Genomic DNA, 25,385 nt, shown 5'->3' on the forward strand with positions numbered 1-25,385 from the left:
TCCTTCCAGAAAAACAGCACTCTTGTTTGGTGAGATACTGCCATTTGTTGTTAATGAGAATGTTTCGTATACACAGGCAGGCCTCACGTGGACTGCACGGAGGCACCCTGCACCTAACCGCCATGTTGGTTGGCAGGGTATGTACAAGCAGTTTGACCCCCTCTGCACACACACAGTAATATTTGTAATAATTCCAAATCATTGGAAAAGTTTAGTATATTCTTCTTAGTACATTCATTTAACATTCTTTAAGGGAAGCAAGAAAATTTGTAATTCACTTAAAAATCTCTTAGGGGGCTTGAAAACAAGTTAGAAGGGTATAAGAAAGTCTTTTAAGTAATTATTGTTGCATTAGGTCCTTGTTCCGGTTCTGAGCTCTTTCTGCTGCACCAGTTACACAGTGTACAGGCGTACCTCCTTTTATAGCACTTTGCAGATTGTTTTTTTTTTTTTAGTAAATTGAAGGTTTGTGGCAACCCTGCATTGTCACGTTAGCATTTTTCAAGGAATAAATCATTTAGTTGAGGCATGCACTTTGTTCTTTTTAAAGACATAATGCGATTCCACACTTCACAAACTATAGTATAGTGTAAATATGCACTGGGAACCAAAAAATTCACTTTTATTTCAATAATCTGGAACCAAATTTGCAGTATCTCCAAAACAGATCTTAGTTGAAGCTTTATTTTATCAAGTGGGAGGGAAAAGTTAAATTCTGCAGACTCTCTGTTTTGTACCACGACAAGTGCCTCATGGTAAAGGAAAGAAGGTCTTTCTGAATTGATAGAATATTAACATTTTCAAACCTAAACTACAGTAGTAAGTTCAATGAGACGGAGTATGGTTAGGTTTAGGACACTATAAAACAGTAACACTTATTTTTAAAGAGATTTACTAATGACCTAAGTCCCTTTGTTTCCCACTCCCAATCTTTGTGACCACAGATCTAGCCCTCACTCCACTGAGATTCACTGCAATGACACTGCAGTGATCGCCCAGTGACGCTGCTGACACAGCACTGCTCAGAAGATAAAAAGGGACGTAATACCAATCACTGATTCTGCAGGTTCAACATACTGCATTGTGTAGAATGGTCTAGTTTTACACTGTAAAATACACTTTTGTAGTAGTAGCTTTATAACTCACATCTCAATTTTAAATTTGATAAAACAAAATGCTTCTTAGCCCTAATGTACTTGTTTTTATGTGCAGAGGTGAATTATCAGCCCACTTCATAAAAAGGGATTGATCTTACATTTCTTTGAAAACTAATACCCCATCTATTTCTAGGAAGAAATTTGAAGCAAGAAATAAATGCATGAACAAGTAAGTATTGACAAACTTTTTGAACTAACTTTTTATAGAGAAAAGCACGTATTACACTGAGAAAACAATGTGGGTGGGCATCTCATTTCATAGCACAGAACTGCTGCACGACAGTGCTCAAAGGAAAAAGTTGACACAAATCCAGTTACTTAGTAAAAGATGCCATTTTTTCTAATAAATTGTATTTATTTACAAAAGGTCTTTTATATAACTGAGGTTTTTTTTTTTTTTTTTTTACATCAGAACAATATATAAACAGAAGAGAAAATCTGGCAATTACAAACACAGAAAGTAGAAACATCCCCCCTATTACTCACCTTTCAGAACAAGTCTTTAGTTGTAGAGGTAGGCAAAAGATCAACACCTACCAAAAAGTTTGCAGGCAGGAACAAAAAATAAAGATGTATATAAATAGCACATTTAGATACCGCAAGAAGGATAAAAAACAGCATCAAGAAATGGCTTAGTTTGAGTCTGTGACTAGGCAGCCACTCTACAGTTGGACTGAAAACTGGAGTGAGGAGTGAGCCAGTTCCCTTGAAATGCAAACATCAACCTTAAACTGAGGGCCATTACCATCAGATGAACAGTTACCAATCACTAACAATGATGAGATGGCCTTGTTATTAGATCATATTGAGTCACGAAAGCAGCATTGATGTAGCAAGTTTAAAAAGCACAGAAAATCTGCTGCAGGTGAGGAACTTAAGCCAGGTAGACAGACCAAGTGAAATGGAAGGCAAAGGGGAAGTGTGTGGGTAATTGGAGCAAAATCATCTCATTTCCCATCGCACCTTTTAAGTCCGCTCCAGTAACCTTTAAGTTTCTAGCTCACCATTATTCACCCCTTTGTCAAAAATAGCCTGAAATGATTAGTTTTCAGCTTAGAATTTAGATAGGAATTTTGCTCTTTTGTTCATTAGGACCTTTAAAGGTCAACCCTGATCTAGCCAAATGTTAGCTCTTCAAATAAAAGCTACTAACCTACTATGGTAATATATGATATGAAAGAAGTTATGCTTCAAACCTCACAAGGGATTTCCTTTCCTGTTCAAAAACCACATGGAAGTTGTATGTTCTCATGTAACAAGCTTTTGGACGTTTATGAAGTAACAAGATTGAGGTACAGTCACTAGAATTTCTCTTCGGTGCACTTCAATTATGCATGTGGCTTTAGTTTTGAGTTATATGGTTTATTGCAGCAATTCTTTTTTAAGCCCTTTAATACAGATGATGGGTACCATGGATGCTGGATGAGTACATCTGTCAACTAACGTTTTACATTCACTCAGTAAATGCCTACTATGTGCCAGGCACTATTCTATTCACAGGATACAGCAGTGAGTGAAACGCAAATCCTCGCCCCCAAGGAATCTGACCACCATTTAAGTCAAAACAATTGAAAAACTTAAGAGCAAGGTAAGAATAAGGAAGGTAAGAATTATTAGACTGGTACATGCCATTACCAGAACTATAGAATGAGACCATAAACCTATTAGAACTCAGTTCAGTGAAAATTACTGTTATTTTGCTTTTCTTTTATGTAAAATGAGTCCAGTTTTACATAGAGAATGTAGAAGAAAATTCTACTTGGTACTAAGAGATACAAGGGAAAAGAAAAATTCTAATTTAAGACATAAGGAATTAATGTGCTTTGCCTTATTTTGCTTTTAGAAATGTTTATTTAGCTCTTTAGTTTTGTAATTTACATTTAAATTACATAATATACTTTAATACCCTATAAACTCATAAAAAAGCATTCATTACTCCTCTCTGGGTCCTATTTGTTTAAAAACAGTTCTCTCTTAAATAGCATCCAAGTCTTAAATAAAAATCCTAATCTAAAAGGGCTACCCCTTTCTGGATGCAAAAATAAAAGTGGCTGCCCAGTCAGCACTCAGTTGACCGTTAACACTGGAGGGAAACTAGGATCATCTAGGAAAATGCTGAACACAGGATGCAGACCCCTTTGGTAAATGAATGAAAACTATGGACCTTCTTTCCAGAAAAATGTACACAGATGTTTGAAGAAGTTTTACCACTGTAAATTAAGATCGCCTTATTCTAGGCTAATCCTTTTCATTTGATAGTTCTATAAAATGAGGCCCAATTAGCAAGTCAAAAGATAAAACAGCTGTGATACTTCGGTAATTTTCAAATTTACTGGGAGGGATAAAGTATTTTTATTATTGAAAGACATGAATACTCTACATGCTGAAGATACTTTGGATAATTATGATGAGATGCTGTCACTACTTTAAAAAAAATGTGGGACCACTGCTTTTATTTAAAAGTATTAAGCTGCTTAAATACACGTGGGAAAGGTGCAAAGAATTCATACTTAACTTTCAAATATTTGAGGTTTTGATTTTGACTATTAAGTATGATATTAAATGTAGTAGTGAATTTAATCCAAGAGTTCATTAATATTAATGATAGTGAGGGAAGATAAGCCCTCAACATTTACCTAAGAGACTGAGGCTTAACTGTGTGTATCTGAAAATAAGCACGCTTTCTTATTTGAACACATTTTGAACCTATCTGTTCAACTCTTAATAGAACCAACATTCCAAGACATTTCAACTTTTACCAGACTGAAGGTTTAGAAACCTAATCAAATGGATTAAAATACTCACTCAGAACTCTTGCTTTAATAAAATCTTCCCATCACTTGTACCTTCAGACAATAGTATCTTTCTGGCAACTAAATGCCAATGGATGAGTTTATTACAAGTAGACATGGATTACAGTTACTTCTGTTACATCTTTCATAACAAGGATGTTGTATTTTGAGTTGCAATATTTTCACTGGCTTTTAGGTCAGATAACTTTCATGGGTGAACTATAAGGAAACTTGAATTTGTATTGTCTTGTAGGGATTTAAGGTTGTGGTAAGACAGTGTCTCTATAAGAAATACAGAAATCTAATTTGAGGACATGCTAAAACACATCAATAACTTTTTATTTAAATAGAAGAATCAAAACTTTAAAGTTACTTAAAAAATCATTCATGGAAGTAATTAAAACAAAGTTTTACAGATTCTAAATTCTCTTGTGAAATATCACTAGTATTTTTGCCAATATCATATGCATATTTTAAAGGTTTTACTGACTTCCATGTCAAGTGTTTGACATGATTAGCAATATTAACTATGATTATGATGAGACCTCTGAAAATTAAGTCTAGGCAACTTCCCTGTTGCCAAAGTTGTTATAATGTTTTGGTTCTAATACAATAGGAGACTAACCTGAAGCAAGCGATTGATTATTTCACATTTTCTAAAGATAGGGATTTCACTTTCCACAAAGTCCTGTCATATTTCACAGCAGAAAAATGACTTAGCAGAGGGAAGTTCAGAAACAACCTCCCCTCTCACTCATCCACAGCGGATGCTAGATTTGATTCAAATACAGGAGGCAGGGATGGGAAAGAGTCATCCTGGTCAGTCCCACTTTCAAATTAATTAGGATGGTGAAAGAAAAATAAAATGAAGTTTTTATTCTTCTAAATCCTAACTTAAAATAGGATTGCCCAAAATGTCTAAAATTAAAAAAAAAAAAACACCTAAGATAATACCAAAGACTATGTGCTAAAATTTACTTATTTACTTTAAAAAGAAAATCTCCTGCACTGAAGGAAAATAGTATAAAGTACATTACCAACCTTCAAAAGTTAGCATGTAAAGAGTATTCTAGCTTCAAACCATTGCCTTTCTTAAAGTATTCTATAGGAAATTCATGGATCAAAAACAAATACAGGGGCCTCAAATGCACTGATTAATAATCTTAAATATCAAAAAAGAAAAGTAACTTAGCTCTGTGGGTAAGAAGAAGCAAAATTTCAGGGACTTAGTATCTTAATCTTTAAGTGATCATACAATTTTTTTTTTAGAGTTGAGCAGTTTAAGTAGAAATAAATACTAGTACACGCTAGAAGAGAAGGTTTAATAATTGATAAAAAATGTACAAAAATATTCAAATCAGAAATGCTTTAGAATGTGTACCATGAAGTCAATACTTCTCAGTGAATAGGGAAGGTAAAAACTTCCTCAATGAAAAAAAGCAAGAGAAAAGATCGGATTAAAAAAAAAAAAGACAACTGTTAAATTGTTTACGTCAACAATGATTTTTGTTTTAGACAAGGATATTGCAACCATCACCTAAAGTTTGGTGGCACATTCTTTAGTAGGTCCTTAAGGCAAGATATTTAAACTAATTTACAATTTGATTTGATGTTAACTTTTTAAACATCACCTCAAAATAATGCCCTCACAATAGCCTTTTTAAAATGTATTCAGATGTTTCATAAAAAATAATGGTGGCTTTATTATAGTAGTGCTCATTAGCACCACTACAGTTAAGGGTCTACCAGGTTTCCATTAAGAACACCCATTTCTGAGTTCACCATAAAAGATCACGTCGGCTTTTACCAGTCGGGTAGTGCACAAAAAAGCAGTTTTATCAGTTGCTGGTGCTTTTTTTTGTACTACTAGATATCAAAAATTTTTTATTATATCTTCAAAATCCAACTTCTATAAAGTAAATCAAATCACCTCATGACTTAGACTTTAGAACAAAGTAGAGACATCTGCAGTTATCAGAAAATTGCCACCTTTAATCCATCCTGCAGTGCCCTATGAAAGGGTCACAGAAAGACAGTTATGACCGTAGGAAAATATGATTCTTGATACAGAATCAAAAGTTATTTTCAATTTCCTTTGCTTTTATAAAGTCCACAATAACAATACTTAAATGCACTTTTTTTTTTTCTGTGATATAATTAAAACCCAGTGTTATTTCAACTGAACTTAAAATAGAGTCCCTGGTCTGAATTAGACTTTAAATCATACTGTAAACATATTTGGTATAATTTATTGATCATCATCCAGTTGCTCCAAAAGGGTCCTTCTGCGCTTTTCCAATTCCCCTTCACTCAGTTCACTGCCAGAAGTATCCCAATTACCCTGAAAATAAAATTACATTTGAAGTCAGTACTCAAAACGTTAAATAGTGATGAAACTTTGAAAAAAGAACCCAAAACCTATATAGATTCTCTTCTACAGAAACAAACACACCACAGGATTTAAAGACTGACCTCTTTCCTAAAAGCCTGTTAATGGATTAACTAAGTACTCTTTGCTTATATTATGGGATATACTTGGAATTCTGAGACTTCTGTTTACTTCTTGGTTTACATTAATATGTAGACCAGGGAGAATAGTTCATACCAGTTTATAAATGTAAAACATCTTGTTTCCATTCAATGGAAGCTGGGTGTTCTATTCCTAGGTATTATATCCTTGTTAATTTTTCAGATTCTAGGTTGTCCTATAAGTGTTTTATATTACAGAAAAGTAGTATGCTGTAATCATACTATTGTGCCCAGATAAGCATTCAAGATTTATGAGCAGGACAACACTTAGGCTGGAAAAAAATTTAAAAAATAAAAATACTGCATTATCTGTGAGAAAATTATCTTTGAAAAGTAGACAGTTCACCTCTCTTCCTTTCTCCTTTACAGATTTCACTTAACCTACTGTCAGGAAGAAACTATTAAGCTGCTAAGTAAGCATAGAGGAAAACATTCATTCCTCGCCACGGATGTGCATCAGACTCACCAGTGCAGCTTTAAAAAAAAACAAAAACCTCCACCCTATTCCCACTGAGTCAATATCCAGAGGGAGGACCAGGGTTTATCTATACAGTTTAAACTCTCAATTGGTGATTCAGCGGTATTACACTTGCTAAGCCCACAGCATTGGTAGAAGGAATGGCAAGGTGAAAAAGGCATGTTACTGCGCTCTGGCATACACAAACATACACACACACATATGGGAAACTAAGGATTAATTTTGTAATTTGATATTAAAATAGTAGCTTTCGCTTATATGATCCTCCTATCCATTTGCCCTCACCTCTCCTCTCTAATGATTAGTTACTGGGGAGCTACAGAATTTTTTTTTTTTTTTAAGGAATATAAAATTTAGGATGCTTAAATTGGGTCATTCATGATCACTTAGGTTAGAAAACTATTTTGTGTGAAAGGCAGTTAAATGACACTTTTGTATTTTGAAAATACAGGTATGAAAGAATTCCAAATAAATACTTACAGAATCCTTTCCAGTCTTTTTCTTAGGTGATTTGTGTTTTGATTCTGATCTTTGTCTAGTTCTATCTTTTTCGCTTTCCCGGTCTTTTTCTTTTTTATCCTTCTCTCGTTCAGCATCTGACTCTGGAGAGTCCTGTGTAAAAAAAAAAAAAAAAGCATCTTGATGAAGAAACCATTCTAATTTTTAAAAAATCCTTATGTAGGTAATATTTACATATTATAACAGGGTATGTGTTCCTAGAGTGGTGAAATTTGAATTGTGAACCTCAAGGATTCTGCTACACTCCCAGGATTCACAGAAGGATGATGGTCTTTCCTATGGGAAGGATGACTGACATTCTGATAAGAGTAAAATACCACTATGAGCTTCACTAAATTAGACATGAAGGTACATTTAAATCTTAGGTACACATCAAGATACACGAATCTTGAGAACTGAGAGTAGAGGAAGAAGCTGTGTAGACATTTAAACTGTGGTTCTCAACAACAGCTGCAATACATCAGTATAAAACACACACACGCTAGGGGCATTCTCTAAGATTAATGCAAAAAACCAGAGTGGGAATCTTAACACTGTTTATTTTTTTCCCCAAAGCTCACCAGAAGATTTCACTGGTAGATTAAGGTGAACAGACTATACGACTCTTGCGTTTAGGTGCCCTGGCCTGCACTGACTACAAAGGACTAGATAGAAAATCAGGCTCTAAGCCACTGAGGAAGTTTAAGGGCAGAAGCCGAGATGCAGGATGAAAATTAAGAGGTTGCTTACAGATTTATGTCTTCTCTTCTTGCTTTTCTTCTTATGTTTTTTTGACTTCTTATAACTTCTCTCTAAAGCAGGATGAAAAGAAAAAAAAGTCAGAATTTGAGGACATCCAAGTGTCAATGATTTTAATCAAGTTAAAAGATACATTTACCAGATTCAGCGCTAGAAGAATGTTCTGAAGCAGAACGAGACTCTGATCGCTGTCTTTTTTTCTTTGAGTGGCTGTCATCATCATCTGAATCTGACCCCTAAATAATACAAATAAAGTTTAATTTGTAATGATACTAACAAATATTTCAATTTTCAATACACATGTGGTGCACTTTTAAATAAACTTCCTTACCGATCGAGAACGGGAACGTTTCCTGTGATGCTTTTTAGATTTTTTAGAATGTTTCTTATTCTTTGAATGATGATGTTGACATTCATGCTACAGGAGAAAAGAAAAAAATTTCAGAAGTTTATACTTGACAGAGCAGATCATAAAAGAATAACTAGCTTTACAAATAAGTTCTCAGAGTAAAACCGCTTTCATTTTGCATATCTGGGACGTATTCCCCTCTTGAAACTGAAAAGAATTATCACTTAAAATGTTCTCTTCTGTTCCTTAACTATCCTGTACTCACTCATTTAGACCTCTAAACACAACAATGTTTAAAAATATTAATAAATACTTTTTGTAGCAGTGAGATAGTGTGGGTTCAGCAGAGACAACTGATACCCTTCTTTATAAAGGCACAATCTCTAGAAAAGTCCACTGCTTTCAGAAATAATGAAATACAATTACATTCACACATGATTTGGTGAATGTGGCTTTGGTTAGCACACTGGGCTCAGCACTGAGATAAACAACTACCTCAGAACTATCTTTTAAGATACAGGAGGTTGGTCTCAGAAATTAAATGCAAAATCTATTCTTTGATTAAACCCATGTGGCATTCCCTTCCTAGTCAAACTTAAGACATCCAAAGGCAATCTAGTAACTAATCCAAATGAAATCAGAAAGAGAAATGTTACCTCTTTTAACTCTTTTACTAACTCAGTTACCAGGCTAGTAACAAATAGGAAATGCTGCAGCAAAAGCTCCTCGTCTCCAAACATATCTAAGGCTTTGAAAACTGTTTTACTTTACAAGTAAGTGGAAATGAAAAATCTAGTAAAGGGACTCTGATTTTTTTTTTTTTTTATGTCACTGAATGCCAATTCTTCTCCCTTTCTTCCTCAAGGCCCAGATTACTGGGATCCAAAACATATTCCAGTATGTTCAGCCCTTCCCTATGCTACATCATTAGCTCCATTTATGACCTCACCACTTGACTCTCAGCACAGGTCATGAATCTTATTGAAGATTCTTGAATTGGGGGAAAATGTTAAGACACTACCTAGAACAGAGCTTTTCAAAATTAAATGTACATTTTAGTGCCTGAAAATCTTGTTAAAATGATTCTGATGCAGGATTTCTGCCGAAGGGGCCTTAAGTCCTGCACTTCTAAAGAGCTTCCAGGTAATGCAGATGCTGATATGAAACATATTTTGAGTAGGAAAGATCTAGAGACCAACAGAAGTAGACGGAGAGGCAGCTGGGAAACTATAAACAATACATGTGGGTACATGTTAACTGTTGTCAACATCGATATTCAAGAAAAATAAATCCAATGAAATAGTCAACAGTGTATTAAGTGACCTGCAATACCCCATGACCATGCAACACTCTATTATTAAGTACGTGCTAGCTTTCAGCTTTTCTGTAAAGTATCAATTTCTTTATAACTGACAGCATATCTGTTAAAAGCACTGGCCCTTGAGTCAAACCACCTGGGTTGGAATCCCTTCCCTGCAAATTGCTCTCTCTCTGCCTCAGTTTGCTCATCTATAACTTCATAGGGTCGTTGTCAGCATTAAGTTCATATATGTAACATGTGTAAAACAATTAGAACAGCTCTTGGCCCACATAGGCACCAAATACTATTATTCGGTAACTACTGGTCAATTAACCATACTTACTATCTACAAGTGCCTACCTGAAATCTTCATCAAAATACCCTTAATTCAGCTAACAGAGCAACTGGCAATTTTATCATTACTTTAACAAAAACTTACTACCTTATTCCACTTAAAGAACACCCCTGTCTAACGTAGTATAGTATTTGAAATGTGCTTAGAAGTTGTTTTCTATCTGCTTTTATAAGATTTTAAGTTCTCTTCAGGTTTACTAGCCATTCCATGTGACTGCTAAATTGCTGAATTTCTATAACATTGTAAAAATATGAAAAAGTAGGAATAGTCTCCATAAACAAATCTCTATTTCCATGCAAGCTTAGTTTCTTTCACTTAAAAGCAGTTTCTATAGAATGCCATCCCAGGTAGTAAATACTTTTGTATAAAAGCAGTGTAATTTAAGAAACACACTTTGATCATTCTAAATTCTTCAATTTTTGTTTGTTTTTATATATTTTGTAATATTTCAGCCACTTAGGAGAATAATAAAATTACCTCAAGCACATGCATAAAATCTTTAAATATTCGTTTCCTTTCAGACTCTAGAGTTATGTCCTCGAATGCTGGCTCTTTTACAAATCTCTCCCGGATCTGAAAAATTTAGATAGGAAACAAATGTGTGAATACATAGAAAAGTATACCAACACGACTAAAAGGTATCATAGCAAGCAAAAACTGTGACAGCCCAGTTCCTCTCAAAGCCTTTATTTCCTTCCCTGTAGTATTCCTAAGTGTAGTCAAGCTGACTTTATACTCTTCAAATAATTTCAGCTTATCTTTGTGGCTACAGGCTATAAAATGGGAAAGAAATTACTTAAATCTTCAGTTGTAAAGGAAGCAGTTTATTAGAAAAATTTTAGTAGTATACATACATCTTCCCAGACAGCATCCAATTCTATTGGAGGAGTAGCTTGTTTCAACATACTCTTAAATGCAGATTCTTTTCGTTTCATCTTCCGAGCCTCCTCTTTTTCTCTTTCACGTTCACGGGCTTCTGCCTTTTCTAGTAACTTTTTAAAAATCATATTTAATTAGTTATAATAGTACAATTGTAATTTGTGAATTAACTGAAATAATTCATTATTCTGTAAGTATTCTCCCATCATCTGTAAGTTAAGGGCCAACTTATAACACCAGTTAATTTTAGCAAAGGAAGCATAACATCAGCATCACCGAAATACACTTTCTTTTACACTTTACCCTGGAAGACTGTCCACTAGTCTGTAAAGCCCTATTCTTATTCCCTTGTTTGAATGGCCTACATACATTATTAAAAACTGTACTAATAATCTGTTTACAGCAATAAAGATGATAACTTACACTATTGAAAGCCAACTTAATATTTCCAGCATCTAATGTGGTTGATCTCTTAGTTGAGCTGATTATTGCCACAAAGTCTTCAAAAGTAGTATTTACTTCAACTACAAATCCTTTATCCTAAAAAATAGAAATCTTGTTAATATTAATAACATAAATCAAAGGAATACAGTATTTTTAAAAATAAACTCCAGAGGAACACTTAATAGCAAGTATACTGTTTACCTTTAGAATGTCTTTTATTATCTTCTTCTCATCATGGTAACGTGCTTTAAGATCCTCAACATAAAACTTGAAAAGGTCAAGTGCAGTTGATCCTAATGAAAAAACTAAAGAAGTCAAAAGCTAGCTCTAATCAAAGAGCTGCAATTACTTTTTTTGTTTATAAAACAAAAGAAAGCACTCCCCCTCCCCCCAACACAACCACCTTTCCCTCTGTCCCATTTCAACTTTCGTAACTACAAATTAGGAAAGAAAAGAATCTCACCCGGCTGACCAAGCATATTAGTGAATCTAATGTCAGAACTAATTGTTGGATACAACTCCATCCAAGACGACATAGAATGCAGTTGTCCATGTTCATGCAGTTCATCTAAAAATATCTGGGGGAAGGGGACAACAGTAACAAAATAAACCCATTATATACTGAAAAGCCATCTTCAAGGACATTAGAAAAACAGTTTAACATAGATGAAAATACACATTAAAAACATCGGAACATTTAAAACTCTTCTAAAGAATACTTGCTCTTAGATGAAAGTAAAATCTGCTATTTGGCAAAAAATTATTTTGTACTTTTAGAGAAAAAAACCCTTGAAAAAGTAATTACCTTTCCAAGTTTTGGTTTACTGACCTTTAAGGTAGATCATCATTTCCATTTTAAAAATTTATGTGCAAATAAAGTCAAAACATTGGATATTATCTCAAATGAAAAAGCTAAAGAATATGTAATCATGTTTAAAGTTTTAAAATATAATACCTAATGTGTTCTGGGCATTTTCTTTTTAATTTGATTTTATTTTCTAAGAGGAAGATACAAAATTTTACCAAAGTGATACATTTAATAGTTTGGGGAGTAGGACTCAACCCCCATATCTAATTTCAAAACCTATTTCCTTTCTTTCACAGTACTACTATAACTTAAATTTTTATATTCTCACTCCAATTTCTTCTCCTCTTTGCCCTTTTTTACTATTTGCTGACCTTCAGGGCAACATACTGGGATTTTAGTCCTCAGCAAGTTCCACATTTCCTGCTTCCCCAAATCCTTAGGGAGTTAATCCTATAAACAAATGTCTATAAAAAATTACGGTACAAATTCTGCTCCTAAAATTCCTGTACCTGCACTGCTCAGTATGGTAGCCACTAGTCAAATGTAGCTTCTGTAAGTATTATGAAGCATGGCTAATCTGAACTGAGATGTGCCAGCCATATATAACACACAATGTTATATTCTGAATATTTATTTTGAATATTACCAAAAAAATAAAATTTTAAAAATATTGATTGATTTAATATCTCTTATGAAGAATTTGCAATGGTTTAAAATAAGGAGAACTATATGATAAAATACAATAAAAATAAGGAAATCTGGGCCACAGAAAATATAACAAAAAGTTCAATACTACTAGGACTAAAGAAATGTGAAGAAGAAATCCTAATGTAAAGGCCACAAAGGTCTTTTAGCTAAGCCTTAAATATGGCTTTATATCCAATTAGCATGTGTCTGGCATGGTTTCTGATCACTATTGATATAGGCGGTGTTACCATGTTAAATTGGTTGTGCTGCAGATATTCAGCTCAGTAATTTTTCTCTGCTACTATCCTTCCTGTCAAAAGGCATATTCAGAACATCAGTAAAATGAATTAAAAGAGACCCGAATCAAATTCTGGGTGCGGTAACAATCCCTGGTTTTAATAATACTCTGAATTGATCCCTCGGGAAACCACTAAGATAATAAAAGGAACCCATCAACAGTAGTAAATGTTAAGCTTTTACACAGAATTAGGACTGAAATAATGCTATTGGCTGTGACGTTTAAGATGATTAATGATCTTTGGCACAGTGGGGAGTTTTCTAAAAGCACTTTAAAGTGATCTAAAGCAAGCTAAGTTTTGAGAACCACTGCTTTAGGGGATGACAAGGTATTCTACCCTACACCAAACAACTGTTCTTTCAAGAAATAAAACTTATTTAAGCCACTGTAACTTAGTGCTTAGCCTAATACAATGTTTAATGAAAGAGACCCTATAATTAAAAGATGCCACAGATTCAAATTCTGGCTCCACTACTCAGTAGTTGAATTTGGGCAAGTACTTCACCTCTCTGAGCCCATTTCCTTAACTATTTAAATGGACATGACAAAAACAGTACTTACTTTCATAAGATAAGGCTGTCATAAAAATTAAGAGGTTATAAATTTTAAATGTAAGCAATCAGCTAATTCCAACTACTATATTATTATTGAAATGGGAATCTGGTGAAATATAAAATGTAAAAATTCACTGCTCCATGATAGTCTCCATTACTGAGAGTATAAAAGTGATACCTGGAGGTAAAAATAAGCCACTGGCCTATATAAAGTATATGTAATTTTAGATCCTCTGTATAGTATTTAAGAAATTATGGCCCATCCTCATAACTATACCACACCCTTCCCTATGGTTTTCTAGAGCCAAAAATAACCAATTAGTATCAATGACGCATCCCACATTTTACTTTCAGTCTTCCCTCATATTATTCCTCTTTCCCAAGTGAAGCATTATCTATCAGGACTCACTCTGAATACCAAGTCTGCTACAGTTTATGTTCCCCTAATCTGAAATGGCTACTCTCCTTGAGTGTATTCATAACTAACTGTAGAACTTAAGAGCTAAATGTGTATGGATCCTGTGCAAAGCCCAAGTTAATGATCTGTGAGATCAGCATTCTCCAAATTGTTTCTATCACTGTTAAAGCTCACTAGCCACATTATAAAATAAAGCTAGAAAGCAGTTTTTTTTAATTACCTGAAAAGATTCTCTATTTTTACGCTGTCGTCTCCTTTCCCTCAACAAACTCTTCTGTTTTTCTTCTTCTTCTTCCTTTTCTAAAGCCCGAATGTGTTCTTCAAAGCAAATTAATGCATCTTCTTTATCCATGTCTAGAATTTTTCAGTTAAAAAAAAATTTAAATGTCAAGTAACAGTGAACAGTTTAATTTTTTGAAGTAACTTCCTACAAAATTCAAATTCATTTTACCAGAATACTTCTATTTAAGCTCAAATATGACTTTTAATTATCTAAATAGGAAATGTTTAAGGAAAAATTTCAAAATGACCTCATTAAAATAAGATACTCTGAATCCAAGGATGAAACAAAGACAATGCATATGACACAATAAAAATAAAATTATTATGACACAATTTGTCAGCAGTATCAGAATTACCCAAGGAGCTTTTCAAAGTATAGAATGCTAGGCCTTATCTCAAATCTACTGCAGCATGGTATTCAGAGGGGTAATCAAGAAGGTTATAATTTAAAAACCAACCAGGTAGGTCAGAAAAAGACAGAACCTACTGAAGCTTACTGTAAAATGATGCTAATGCATTTTTTTTGCCTTTTGTAAATTTCTAAAGCCATTAACCTCGAGAGAACAGCATGAGTAAAATGTGGTCATTAATTTGGTTCCCAGTAAGTCACATATAATGGCAAAGGACAGTTTCAGGCTTAACCTAATAAACATATTTCAAGGATTATCTGATAAAGCTAACTTCAGATTTTGAGAAAAATATTTTGTCCTGAATCACAAAACTCAATTAGAAAGAAATATCCTATTTGGAAGCACATGAAACACTATTTCAGGAATGGACAATTATATAAAATTCAGTTTCTGATCTCATTAAAAAAAGAGCATTTTTCACGGCTGGACTACTTTTTGTACTATCTCCCACTTAGTCATCATTCTTACTCTGTAATTCCTCGTCTTCTGCAAATGTTGGATTATCCATCAGATACTGCTGGGCTTCAGACCAAGTAGTAGAGTATGTTACGTTAGCCATGTTGTCAAGTATGTTTTTCAAGGCTTCCCAATTCCTTTTTCGCAACTGCTTTGCTTGCTCCTAAATTTTAAGTATGAAAGTATATTTTAAAGTTCAAAGAAAGTATTATATCTGAACAGCAATTAGTGAATGTTTCTCCACATTCTAACTGATTACCAAATTTGAAACGTTACCCAATTACTTTAAATACCAACACTATTGACATTTCCAGTGCTCTTCCCTAACTTCTTGGCTTGGTACTTAAGTTCTATTTTTTTTTTACCTCTATTCTAAAGCCAGAATCTGGAATTCTCCCTCTCCCCAGCTCCCTTACAAAATCTCTTTCCACAATGCATTATAGACACAGTCTAAACTAAAGTTACTGCAGATAAATCACATAATGGGTAAATGCTAATGTATTCAATAACTTTCAGTTATTGTCAAATTTTTGTTAATAATACTGACATTTCTATAAGTCTCCTGGAAAGACTGCATAATACACAACTTAGTGCATAACAAAACAGACATGAGCAAAAGAGGTGCTTTAAAATACTGTCCTACAAATACATTTCATGGTAACAATTACACTTTACTGCCATTCTGATAAAAGAATCAAATAAATGCATAGTAAGTAAAAATACTGAGTATATTTTAAACCTAATGAGCTAAGAAAAAAGGGTATTCTTCAAAGTGGGCATAAAACAGCCAATTAATGACAATTTAAGTATTAGTTGCATAAACCTCTACCTACTTTGTTCACATCAATACTTAACTATATAGGTGCTATTTTTAAGCCTAACTTCTAATAAACAGCTCTGCTGCACCATATAAACTAGTCGATAAAACAACAAAAATGGATCATGTAATAAAGTAACTCAATTAGAAAAAAGAAACATCTTGTTTTATATAAAAATACCAATAAGAGTGAAGAATACCTTTTCTTTTTTTGAAAGAAAGAATAAAACATCTTCGTAGATTTCAAGACGATCACGTTCTGATATTGCATTCCAGACTTCCATCTCTCCAAACATTTGCTCTGCTTTTCTATTCATTAAAAAGAGTAAATGTTACCCGACATTATACAATAAAAATTAATTTTAAACGACTTTAATTTTATACTAAACTTAAAACCACTATTCTTTTCCACTCTTTAGTTCATAACTATATTATAAAAGAAAACTTTTGGATAATTAAGAAAAATAACAGCTTAGGCCTTGATTTCTCCTTAGATATAGAGGGGTAATTCCAACTGAGTAAGGTGTTTTGTTAAGACTATCTCTACTTCTCAGGTTAGCTACAGACTATCAAACTGCCCATGGAACTAAATTATAGACTTCAAAAAACTGTTAGAAATTTAGTTAACAGATAAAATATGGCTATTTAAAGAAATGAAGAGTTCTTCACTAAGGCTTTTCTGTAAAACTGAGGAAAATAAGAAAACACAAAGGGAAAATGAACATAATAGCCTATTCTAAAAATGTTAATACTGAGTTATCAACAATTTTAAATAAAGCACTCCAAAATAAAGAGTGCTATATAAAAGTGAATTTTCAAAATGCTATACATAATGAAAGTAGCCTATTTCTATTCCAGAAATACAAAAACTTTTGATTGTTATATTAAGGAGAAATGAGTCAAACTTTGATTATTAAGTGAAATCTTTTCCCCCATTTTGTTCTAGTCAAGAACTCAAAGTCTACAGATTCCACATTTAATTACTGACTTATCTTTTACCTTATGAAACTGCCACATTCACAATCATAGCTCTATTTAATAAGCATTAACTCTGGATTAGTTACTAGACTTGGCAAAAAGTATGACACAGAAAAAGTGTAGCAATCATACATTATCATCACTAAAAATCTTACTTGTATCTAGTTGTAGAAGTCATTTTTTCATGATTTTCAAGAAAACGCTGAAAGGATTCCTTAGCCTCTTTGTATTTAGATCTTGCTTCTTCTTTTTCTTCTTTCTCTGTCTGGACTTTATAAGCATTAAAGGCCTGCTTTTTTTCACTCAACTTTGCTAAAGCACTAAATAGAAAAATATGTAAGAATAAATGAAGGCAAGATGATCAACTGTTAGTACTTTGAAAAAACAACAGATTTCATTCAGAAATTCAGAAAACTTCAGTAGGTTATTAAAGATAAATGATTACAGAGAAAAATTTCTACTTTACAAGTAATTCTACTAACATTTGTACTATCAGACATAAAACAACTTTATTACTGGTATCCAAAATAACAGAAGAAAATGGGAGTGAAAATTTATATTATTTTACACAATTTGAATTTTCCAGGCTTACTAAGCTCAAGGTGAAAAGTAAATTTGAAAAAAAATTTAAAGTATTACCTGTATCGTGGATCATTAATGATCATTTTCATAGCTTGCTCCCATGAAGCATTAGATGGTACCCGCTGAAAACCATTTAATGAAAAATTAAAATTTCGCACAAATACAGTAAAAGTCACACAACAGGGAACAAAGTATAATACTCACTGCAAACATCAAGCACTTCCCTTTGCAAGAGTTTGAGAAGGGTCTAAAAAAATAATTTATTGAAGCAAGGCAAATCTGTGTAATATACATAGACTAAAAAAGAAAACTTAAACTGAAACTTAAACAGCACGAGTATTTTTTCTTAAGACTACTGATTAGAGGATAAAACAATTGTTATGAATAAAAAACCTGTGCTATGTAAGTACCTTGTACTTTTTTTTTTTTTTTGGTTAAAAGTCAGTTTCACAAAAGAAATTCAATAGAAACAAGACAAATTTAGCTCATTTTCGGTGACAACAGTTTATAAGATTAGTATTTTTAATAAAAGCATCAAAGCACTAATTGCATTAAAGGGTAATTTCCGCTATTAGATATGTATTATATGTCATATGAAAAATCTATAATATAAATACCTTTTCTTTCAATAATTCTTTAAATGCTTGCTTTGCCTCCTCCTTTGTATTCCAAGTGTATGTTTTTTTTGCTGGTTGGCTTTCTTCCTCTTCTTTTTTTGGAGTAAAACTAGAGAGAAATTCATATGTTATATTTGTAATTTAAATAAACAACTGCTTCATTTAGGAAAATAATGTTCTAATTATTATTTATGTATTTGATGTTGAGATAAAATTGGACAATTTTAGAATAAAGTCTCCCATATAAGTCACATTTACTGGAACATAAAAAATAAAGGTAAAACAGTTTTTTTTCTGTAACATTCAGTTATTAAGACCTTGTAAAAAAGCCAAAATAAACATTTACACTGGAACACTAGTTCCACTAGTCCGTAACTTAATACTTTCAAAAGGCTGATAAATCTTATTCAATGTCCTTATATTAGTGCCTTAATAAATGAGGATTTGGATAAGTGTTCATAAAATATAAAAAATACGTAGAGATCAATTTAAATTGGGGTTGGCAAACTATGACCCAAGGCCAAATCCACCTGGCTGCCAATTTCCATAAATATAGCTTTACTGAAACATGGCCCTGCTCATGAGCTTACATATTGATCATGGCTGACTGTTTACTACCACAAAGGAATGAGTCATTGTGACAGACTATATGACCCACAAAATCAAACTATTTACTATTTGAAGAATACACACAAGAATTATCAGCTATACTTTTTTAGGGGCTCTATATGAAAATGTTGTATAATCTTTAACATTTCTTTCTATATAAAAAGAATGCAGAAAAATCCAAAAACAAACAACCCCTCCACCCCCTTTAAGTTGAATGCTTAGGGGAAGATACTGGAGTGCATACTAACAACAACAACAACAAATACCAACATATTCACACCATCTGAACTGAATCAAGTAACCTTACTTTGTGAAATGTATTTAAAATTATCAAAAATACTGTAAAGAGCACAGTCAAAAATTGCCAGCTGTAAATGATCTATATGGAAGTAATTTTTAAAACCAAAGCTTATTATGATGACTTAGGCACTATAATAAGGAAACAGGAAGCAGGAAGCAGGAAGCAGGAAACAATTGTTTGTTTTTAAAACTGTGAAAAACAAGTTATTGTGAAAAAATATAATAAGCATAAAAAGAGTAAACGATTATTATTCCAAAACGCCTAAATGTCAATCAGTAGAACACTTAAATTTATGTATATGTTAATACTAAAATAACATGCCACCATTCAACATGATGTGGGATGTATCTGTACTCATGTCTGCAGTATATTTATAAGTTTAAAATATGCATACATTTTAAGTGCAGAGAAAAAAGGCAGAAAGATATAATCAAAATAACTATCACTCCTTTATGCCTTTCAAATATACCATATAGACAGATCTTTAAATTTCCAAACATCAGAAAAAACTATAAAGCTATTTTCACTTTGGAAATGTATATAAAAAATAAACAAGTTTATAAAAGGAGGTAGGGAGATGAAAGCAGTACGCTTAAATATTAAGATGAGTGATCATGTTTGGATCTTGACATCGTAGTTATTAACATTTTTAAAAATATATGTGGACATCTTTAAAATCAAGATGCATAGTTCAAGGTTATATTTTACAGTTGTATAAAGCAGTCACATGAATATCACCAGATCATACAAGTACATGCAAACTGTAAACTCAGGGATGCAGCTATTTTACCTTCAACTTAATCTCACTAACAGTTATCTTGATTTTTGATTGCTGAATATCAAACTATAGCACTTCCCTGCAGTGCTAGGCCATATTTGAGACTGAAACAGAAAATCAGTAATTCTGATCCTGTCTTAACTTAGTTTTATTAATCATTGAGTTTTTGCATTGATTTTGATTTAAAATACTGCATCACAATATGATACATTTTGATTACCAAGGTTTTTGGCATCCCTTTAAAATCAAGTTTCATGGAATCCCCAAGCCTGCTTCCTAAACCTGTGGATTAGTTCTGTAACAGTTTGATAGCATAATTCCACAAAACTCAATCTCAAAAATTATCCATTATCTAAAGGTTTATGTTTTGATTCTCAAAGAATTTAAACATTTAACGGCTACAGACTGAAGTGGCAATTTCTTGTATTCATAAAGTCTGGTACTGATTTGCAAGTTACTAAAACAAAGTTACTTAACTTACTCAGCTACAGTTTCCTGCTTAGACGTTTCTTCTCCAGTATTACTGGACGCTTCAACACTCTGATCCTGAACAGCAGGGGTACTAGTAAGTTGTGCTTGTTCTTCAGTTGAAATTGTTACTGTGTTTTCATTATCTACAACAGTAGCAACAATCGAAGTAACCTCAGGCTCAGGAACGACTGGAACAGTTCCACTGACAGTACTAGAAGCAGAGGTGGAAGCACCAGCATTGGCCGCAGCAGCAGCCGCCGCCGCTGCCGCCGCCGCCGCAACGACGGCAGCCGCCGCTTCTGCGGCCGCCATGGTGCTCATCGTGGTGGGGATCTCTGTTGTAGGAACGGGGGCTGCTGATGTTGTGGTGCACTCTTCTTGCTTACTATGTATTTAAAAAAGAGAAAACTAGTCATTTCATTATGAATAACCAAGCCAAATAAAGCTAGTTTTTCATTATCATAAAATCTAATGAATAAGAGAAACTATTAAAAGGGGAAAGAAGCAGTGCTGCCAAACTATTAAGCAATTCAAAAAAAAAGAAAGAAAACCACAGAATAAAACTGGATTACTTTAATTCAGCAAACATTTGTGATAATGTATGGCAGGCACTCACACAACACTCTGCATTTCCACAAGCCCATTAACTGCCCTTCCCAAATTAACTCAAATTTTGGACTTTTCTCTAAACAGTCTTAATTTGTTTGGATGCAGTCCAAATTCAAATAATCACTGTTTAGTAAAGCATCATGTGTGTACCTTGAGAAAATATTCCTCTCCTTGCCCCTAATCCCCTAAAGACATCAAACCACTAGGCCTACCCCATGTTAAATATTATTTATATAGACAGTTAAAACAAGGATGTTGTTATAGCAGACACTAAATTTGTAAGTAAGTATTGATGTCCAAAATTGCTTACCTGCTTTCTTCAGCTTTGATCATTGCTATTAAAGAGGAAAAAAGAAAAGTTACGTACTACATAGTTTTTAAATACAATCACTGAAAACAAACTTTAAAAGGAGATAAAAGTTCCATATAGCAAGATAAAATTTAGCAGCCTTAAAAAAAAATTATACCACCACCACCACTACTTTTACAGAGCAAATGCCTGCTCCAAAGCTCCAGGGCAGCAATTAAAGAATAAAAAACTTAAGTAACAGCAGTTTTTAGGAAAGCTTCTTCCCATAATGCTACTTTCTCAAAGGCAGTTGGCTACTACAAAAACTCCCTAAAAGTATCTGCTTTAATTCTGGAATAGTATTTTCCCCAGGGATTAAACTATGATTGTTCTTAAAAGATACTAAATTCAAAATGGGATTAATTTATGTTATAAAATTCCAAAACATATATACTAGCATTGACAAGTAGATAGATAGTTACACACACCAACTATCTGTAATAGGGTTATATCAGAAATGAGCTTGATATTACTTACATGAATGAACTGGGAATCTACCTATCTACAATATTATTATTAGCCAATGCTAGTATAGAAACCAAAGCTAGTATAGAAATTTAAGTTGAACTTAAAAGATTTGCACTCAATATTTCAGCTCTCATTCTAAAGTAAATTTTTCTTTAGAGTTAACAAAACTCTCATTTATTTACCATTATTAGGGAATGAGGTGCTCTAGGTAACTGATAATATAAGCTTTAACTCTATGAAAGTATTTTTAAAACTTAGCCCTTTTTAAAGGAAATCACTTCCGAAAATCTGTTTAGGGTTGTTGGCTGACAAAACATACTAAAGGGGTAATTGTTACTAATAGAAATTAATTTTTTTGGATACAATGACCATCTAAGCTAATGAGGATGACACAGGAAAAAAGGTAAAACAGACAAGACCACAATGCCTTCAAAAATTTTTTATTCTCTCTTTTCTGTTAGATGTCATTACACATGGCAGACTACTTTATGAAGTCCCATTCTCCTACAGTCTGTTGTGTCTAACTTGATAGTTTATGACACCAGATTCTATTACAAGTGAGAGTAAAAGGACTAAATTCTCACTTACTCATAATCTCTGCTATTTTTAAGTCCTTGGTTTTATATTAGGTAGTATTTCTAGATTTTTCAGGGGTATTCTGAACAGTTTGAGGATGCTGGAAAATCATCCCTTTGTAAGTGAGGCATGATATTTTATTTACTTTAATTCTCCCATAACAAACATAAACACTATTTTGCAATATTGTGCAAAAATAAAATCAGCATTAAACGTATAGTCTGACAAAATATTAACAAAATTTAAACTAATAAGAGTTCAAAGAGTTCAAGGTTCAAGGTCATCTGCTCAATGACTTAAGTCACATATTCCATGTATGCACAAACACTTATAGTTGTCCTTAGAAATATTGTATATGATGCCCCTGGTTCAATTTTCCAATGGTAAATAATGTTTTTTGTTTAAAAAAAGTCAAAGTATAACATTAAAAGCTTCAAGCTCATTTATAATATAACCCTAATTCCTTGAATTAGAGATTTCTCACTGCAGATTTATCCAATTATTGTTAGTGAACATTAGTGACATACTCTAAAAATGTTAAATAATGACAGAAAATGAATTATCAAAGCAGCTCACCATGCAGGTTTGATTTTGTAATAAGACTTCCAGCAACAATGGTATTCTGGTATCCTAGTTTCAATGGAATCAAATCAAATAAAAATCTATTTAAAATCTATAGAACTGAGATCTAGAGCAACAAAAAAAATAAGAGCCCATAAAACTGTTACACCATTTAAAACGTTCTCATCACTTAATTAAAAAAAAAAAATAAGGCCTTTGTTTGAACAATCCTAATTATGAAGGATTGTTTCAATGTGAATGACACAGGTATGTAAAAAAGTAACATTAAAAATTATTTTTTTCCTGTTTTACCTTCAAGATCCTCAAGTTCTTTAGGTTTGGCCCAGCGGGATTCTTTTGTTTGAGAATTGTAATAGTAAGGCTTTCCAGAGTCAGATTTGTACTCCTTCCAAGGGCATTTAGATAAAAGTTGCTAAAATCAAATAAAAATCTTCAATTAACAGTAATAGATTTAGTAATTTTCATCATTCACATCATTGTTTTTACTAGATACTATCAACCTACACAATTCTAAAGCTTGCGAGACGGTGATAATATAAGCTATCAATTATAAGATACTTACTAAGTGATGTTAAATTATTTGAGTATATTATACTTGTCTAGGATAATATATCCATTAAAGCACAGAGACAAGATTCAAAACCAGGTAACCACCAGGTCCATCCGAATTTCAAATCCTACGTGTTCTTGCCATTTACATCCCATCATAGGTAAAAACTACCACCTGTATTTCACAAACACTAACACAATTAGGAAAAATATAAATTTGGGAGAAAGCAAAGCTGATTTAGATTTCATGCTTAGATCTAATTTTCATAAGCAACTTATTATAAACCTTTATGAACTACTTTATGTAAGGATGCAATACATGTATGATATACTAAAAACCTAATATACAAAACCCATTAGGGTGGTATCAGAATGCTACTGAAAACTCAAAACTAGTCAGTGTCTTGGGCAAATATCTATGTCAATATTGGGATAAATAAAAAAATTATAGTATGTACCAACTTCCTCTCAAATATTGCTGTTCTATATTAGTGTGGTGGCCTGAAAAATATTTTTCCCTCTTCAAATACTTAATTAAAAGGAGGAAAAAAAGGTATGTTGCCAACTAGGAAAAACCTTCAAATACACCTTGAAATGCCAGAACAACTCTCACTTAGGACTCCAGAGTTCCTAATTAAACCACATGCAATATTCTGTACTCAGTTTATCCCTTCAGTCTTACTTTGATATTCATATATTTTGAACGGTAAAGTTTACAACATAAAATGAAATATAATACTTTTTTTAGGGGGAGGCATTTTCCAAAGACAGAATTTCCCATTCTAAAAGATGGAAGTATTTTGTATTTCTAATTTAATTTCATATCCATTACCCCAACCTCATTGGAAAATTTTAAGAACCCAGTATAAGACATTCGAAATCACTCAGGTTTGCTATAAAAAGGAAAACAGTTTGAAATGTGAATTTAAAAAATAAAGGGCAAGAAGAAATAAAGTACTTTGTCCTTTCAATTTACTTTTTCAATGACCATTCTTAAATTGATGCCACCTGACAAGGGTTCCTGAGCAGGTGCAAAGTCAGTAAATAAAATTGGTCTGTCCATAGAAGGGAATGAATTTTGTGTTTTGCTGATTGGTGTGTCTGTATAAAACGCTCTTCTCCTCTCAAGGCCTTTGTAGCATCCTTTTCTGATAAAGGCAGTACTATTCTTTGGGAAGTCAAATAACCAATAAAAACCTTAAGAAAAGAAAGAAAAAAAGGCCCAATCTATTTAAACTCATAATTTCCAGCCCTCAAAATTTTACCTCAGCAGGAGTTTTAAGATCATCTGGTTTCTCCCAAGTAGACTGTTTAGTCTCAGTATTGTAGTAGTAGGTCCGTCCATCAGGTGATTTATGTTCAGTCCACATTGATTTCTAAAGAAAAACAATTATAAAAAGATGTAAACTATTTAAGTACCACTGACAGCAAATATCAGTATCATTAGTTTGAAAGCAATAAAGAAATTAAAAGGATAAAATGGGCATACTTTTGACAGTTTAAATCATTTAGAATAATTCATCAATGCAAGTAAGAATGTAACTGAAAAATAAAATACGTTTAAGGTTCCTCAAAAGCAGTATGGATCCATTCAGGTTTTAGGATCTCTCTTCATTCTATAGTCTCAGAATTATAAGGATATGACT

The 25,385-nt window shown here is 32.9% G+C and overlaps 1 protein-coding gene across 8 annotated transcripts in view; it reads right to left on the minus strand.

The window, feature by feature from the left end:
* Positions 1-4,267: 4,267 nt before the first annotated feature.
* The window catches only part of PRPF40A (pre-mRNA processing factor 40 homolog A), a 47,409-nt gene continuing 26,291 nt past the window's right edge, over positions 4,268-25,385 (minus strand). For 2 of the 8 annotated variants that reach the window (XM_010967871.3, XM_045504950.2), the window contains exons 7-27: positions 25,005-25,115; positions 23,482-23,602; positions 23,185-23,238; positions 21,526-21,550; positions 20,617-20,991; positions 18,448-18,556; positions 17,888-17,952; positions 17,404-17,568; positions 16,471-16,579; positions 15,466-15,616; positions 14,526-14,659; positions 12,004-12,118; positions 11,742-11,845; positions 11,520-11,636; positions 11,072-11,209; positions 10,695-10,790; positions 8,545-8,631; positions 8,353-8,449; positions 8,205-8,266; positions 7,437-7,568; positions 4,268-6,290 (exon numbers count right to left, since the gene is read on the minus strand). In XM_010967871.3, the coding sequence (XP_010966173.2) occupies positions 6,198-6,290; positions 7,437-7,568; positions 8,205-8,266; positions 8,353-8,449; positions 8,545-8,631; positions 10,695-10,790; positions 11,072-11,209; positions 11,520-11,636; positions 11,742-11,845; positions 12,004-12,118; positions 14,526-14,659; positions 15,466-15,616; positions 16,471-16,579; positions 17,404-17,568; positions 17,888-17,952; positions 18,448-18,556; positions 20,617-20,991; positions 21,526-21,550; positions 23,185-23,238; positions 23,482-23,602; positions 25,005-25,115 (2,460 nt within the window). In that variant the 3' untranslated portion in view covers positions 4,268-6,197. The remainder of the gene's footprint in view (positions 6,291-7,436; positions 7,569-8,204; positions 8,267-8,352; positions 8,450-8,544; positions 8,632-10,694; positions 10,791-11,071; positions 11,210-11,519; positions 11,637-11,741; positions 11,846-12,003; positions 12,119-14,525; positions 14,660-15,465; positions 15,617-16,470; positions 16,580-17,403; positions 17,569-17,887; positions 17,953-18,447; positions 18,557-20,616; positions 20,992-21,525; positions 21,551-23,184; positions 23,239-23,481; positions 23,603-25,004; positions 25,116-25,385) is intronic. The other 6 variants (XM_045504951.2, XM_010967872.3, XM_074363668.1 and 3 more) reach the window with 3 other exon arrangements.

This window comes from Camelus bactrianus, chromosome 5 (genome assembly GCF_048773025.1).
Source record: "Camelus bactrianus isolate YW-2024 breed Bactrian camel chromosome 5, ASM4877302v1, whole genome shotgun sequence".
Classification (NCBI taxonomy): domain Eukaryota; kingdom Metazoa; phylum Chordata; class Mammalia; order Artiodactyla; family Camelidae; genus Camelus; species Camelus bactrianus.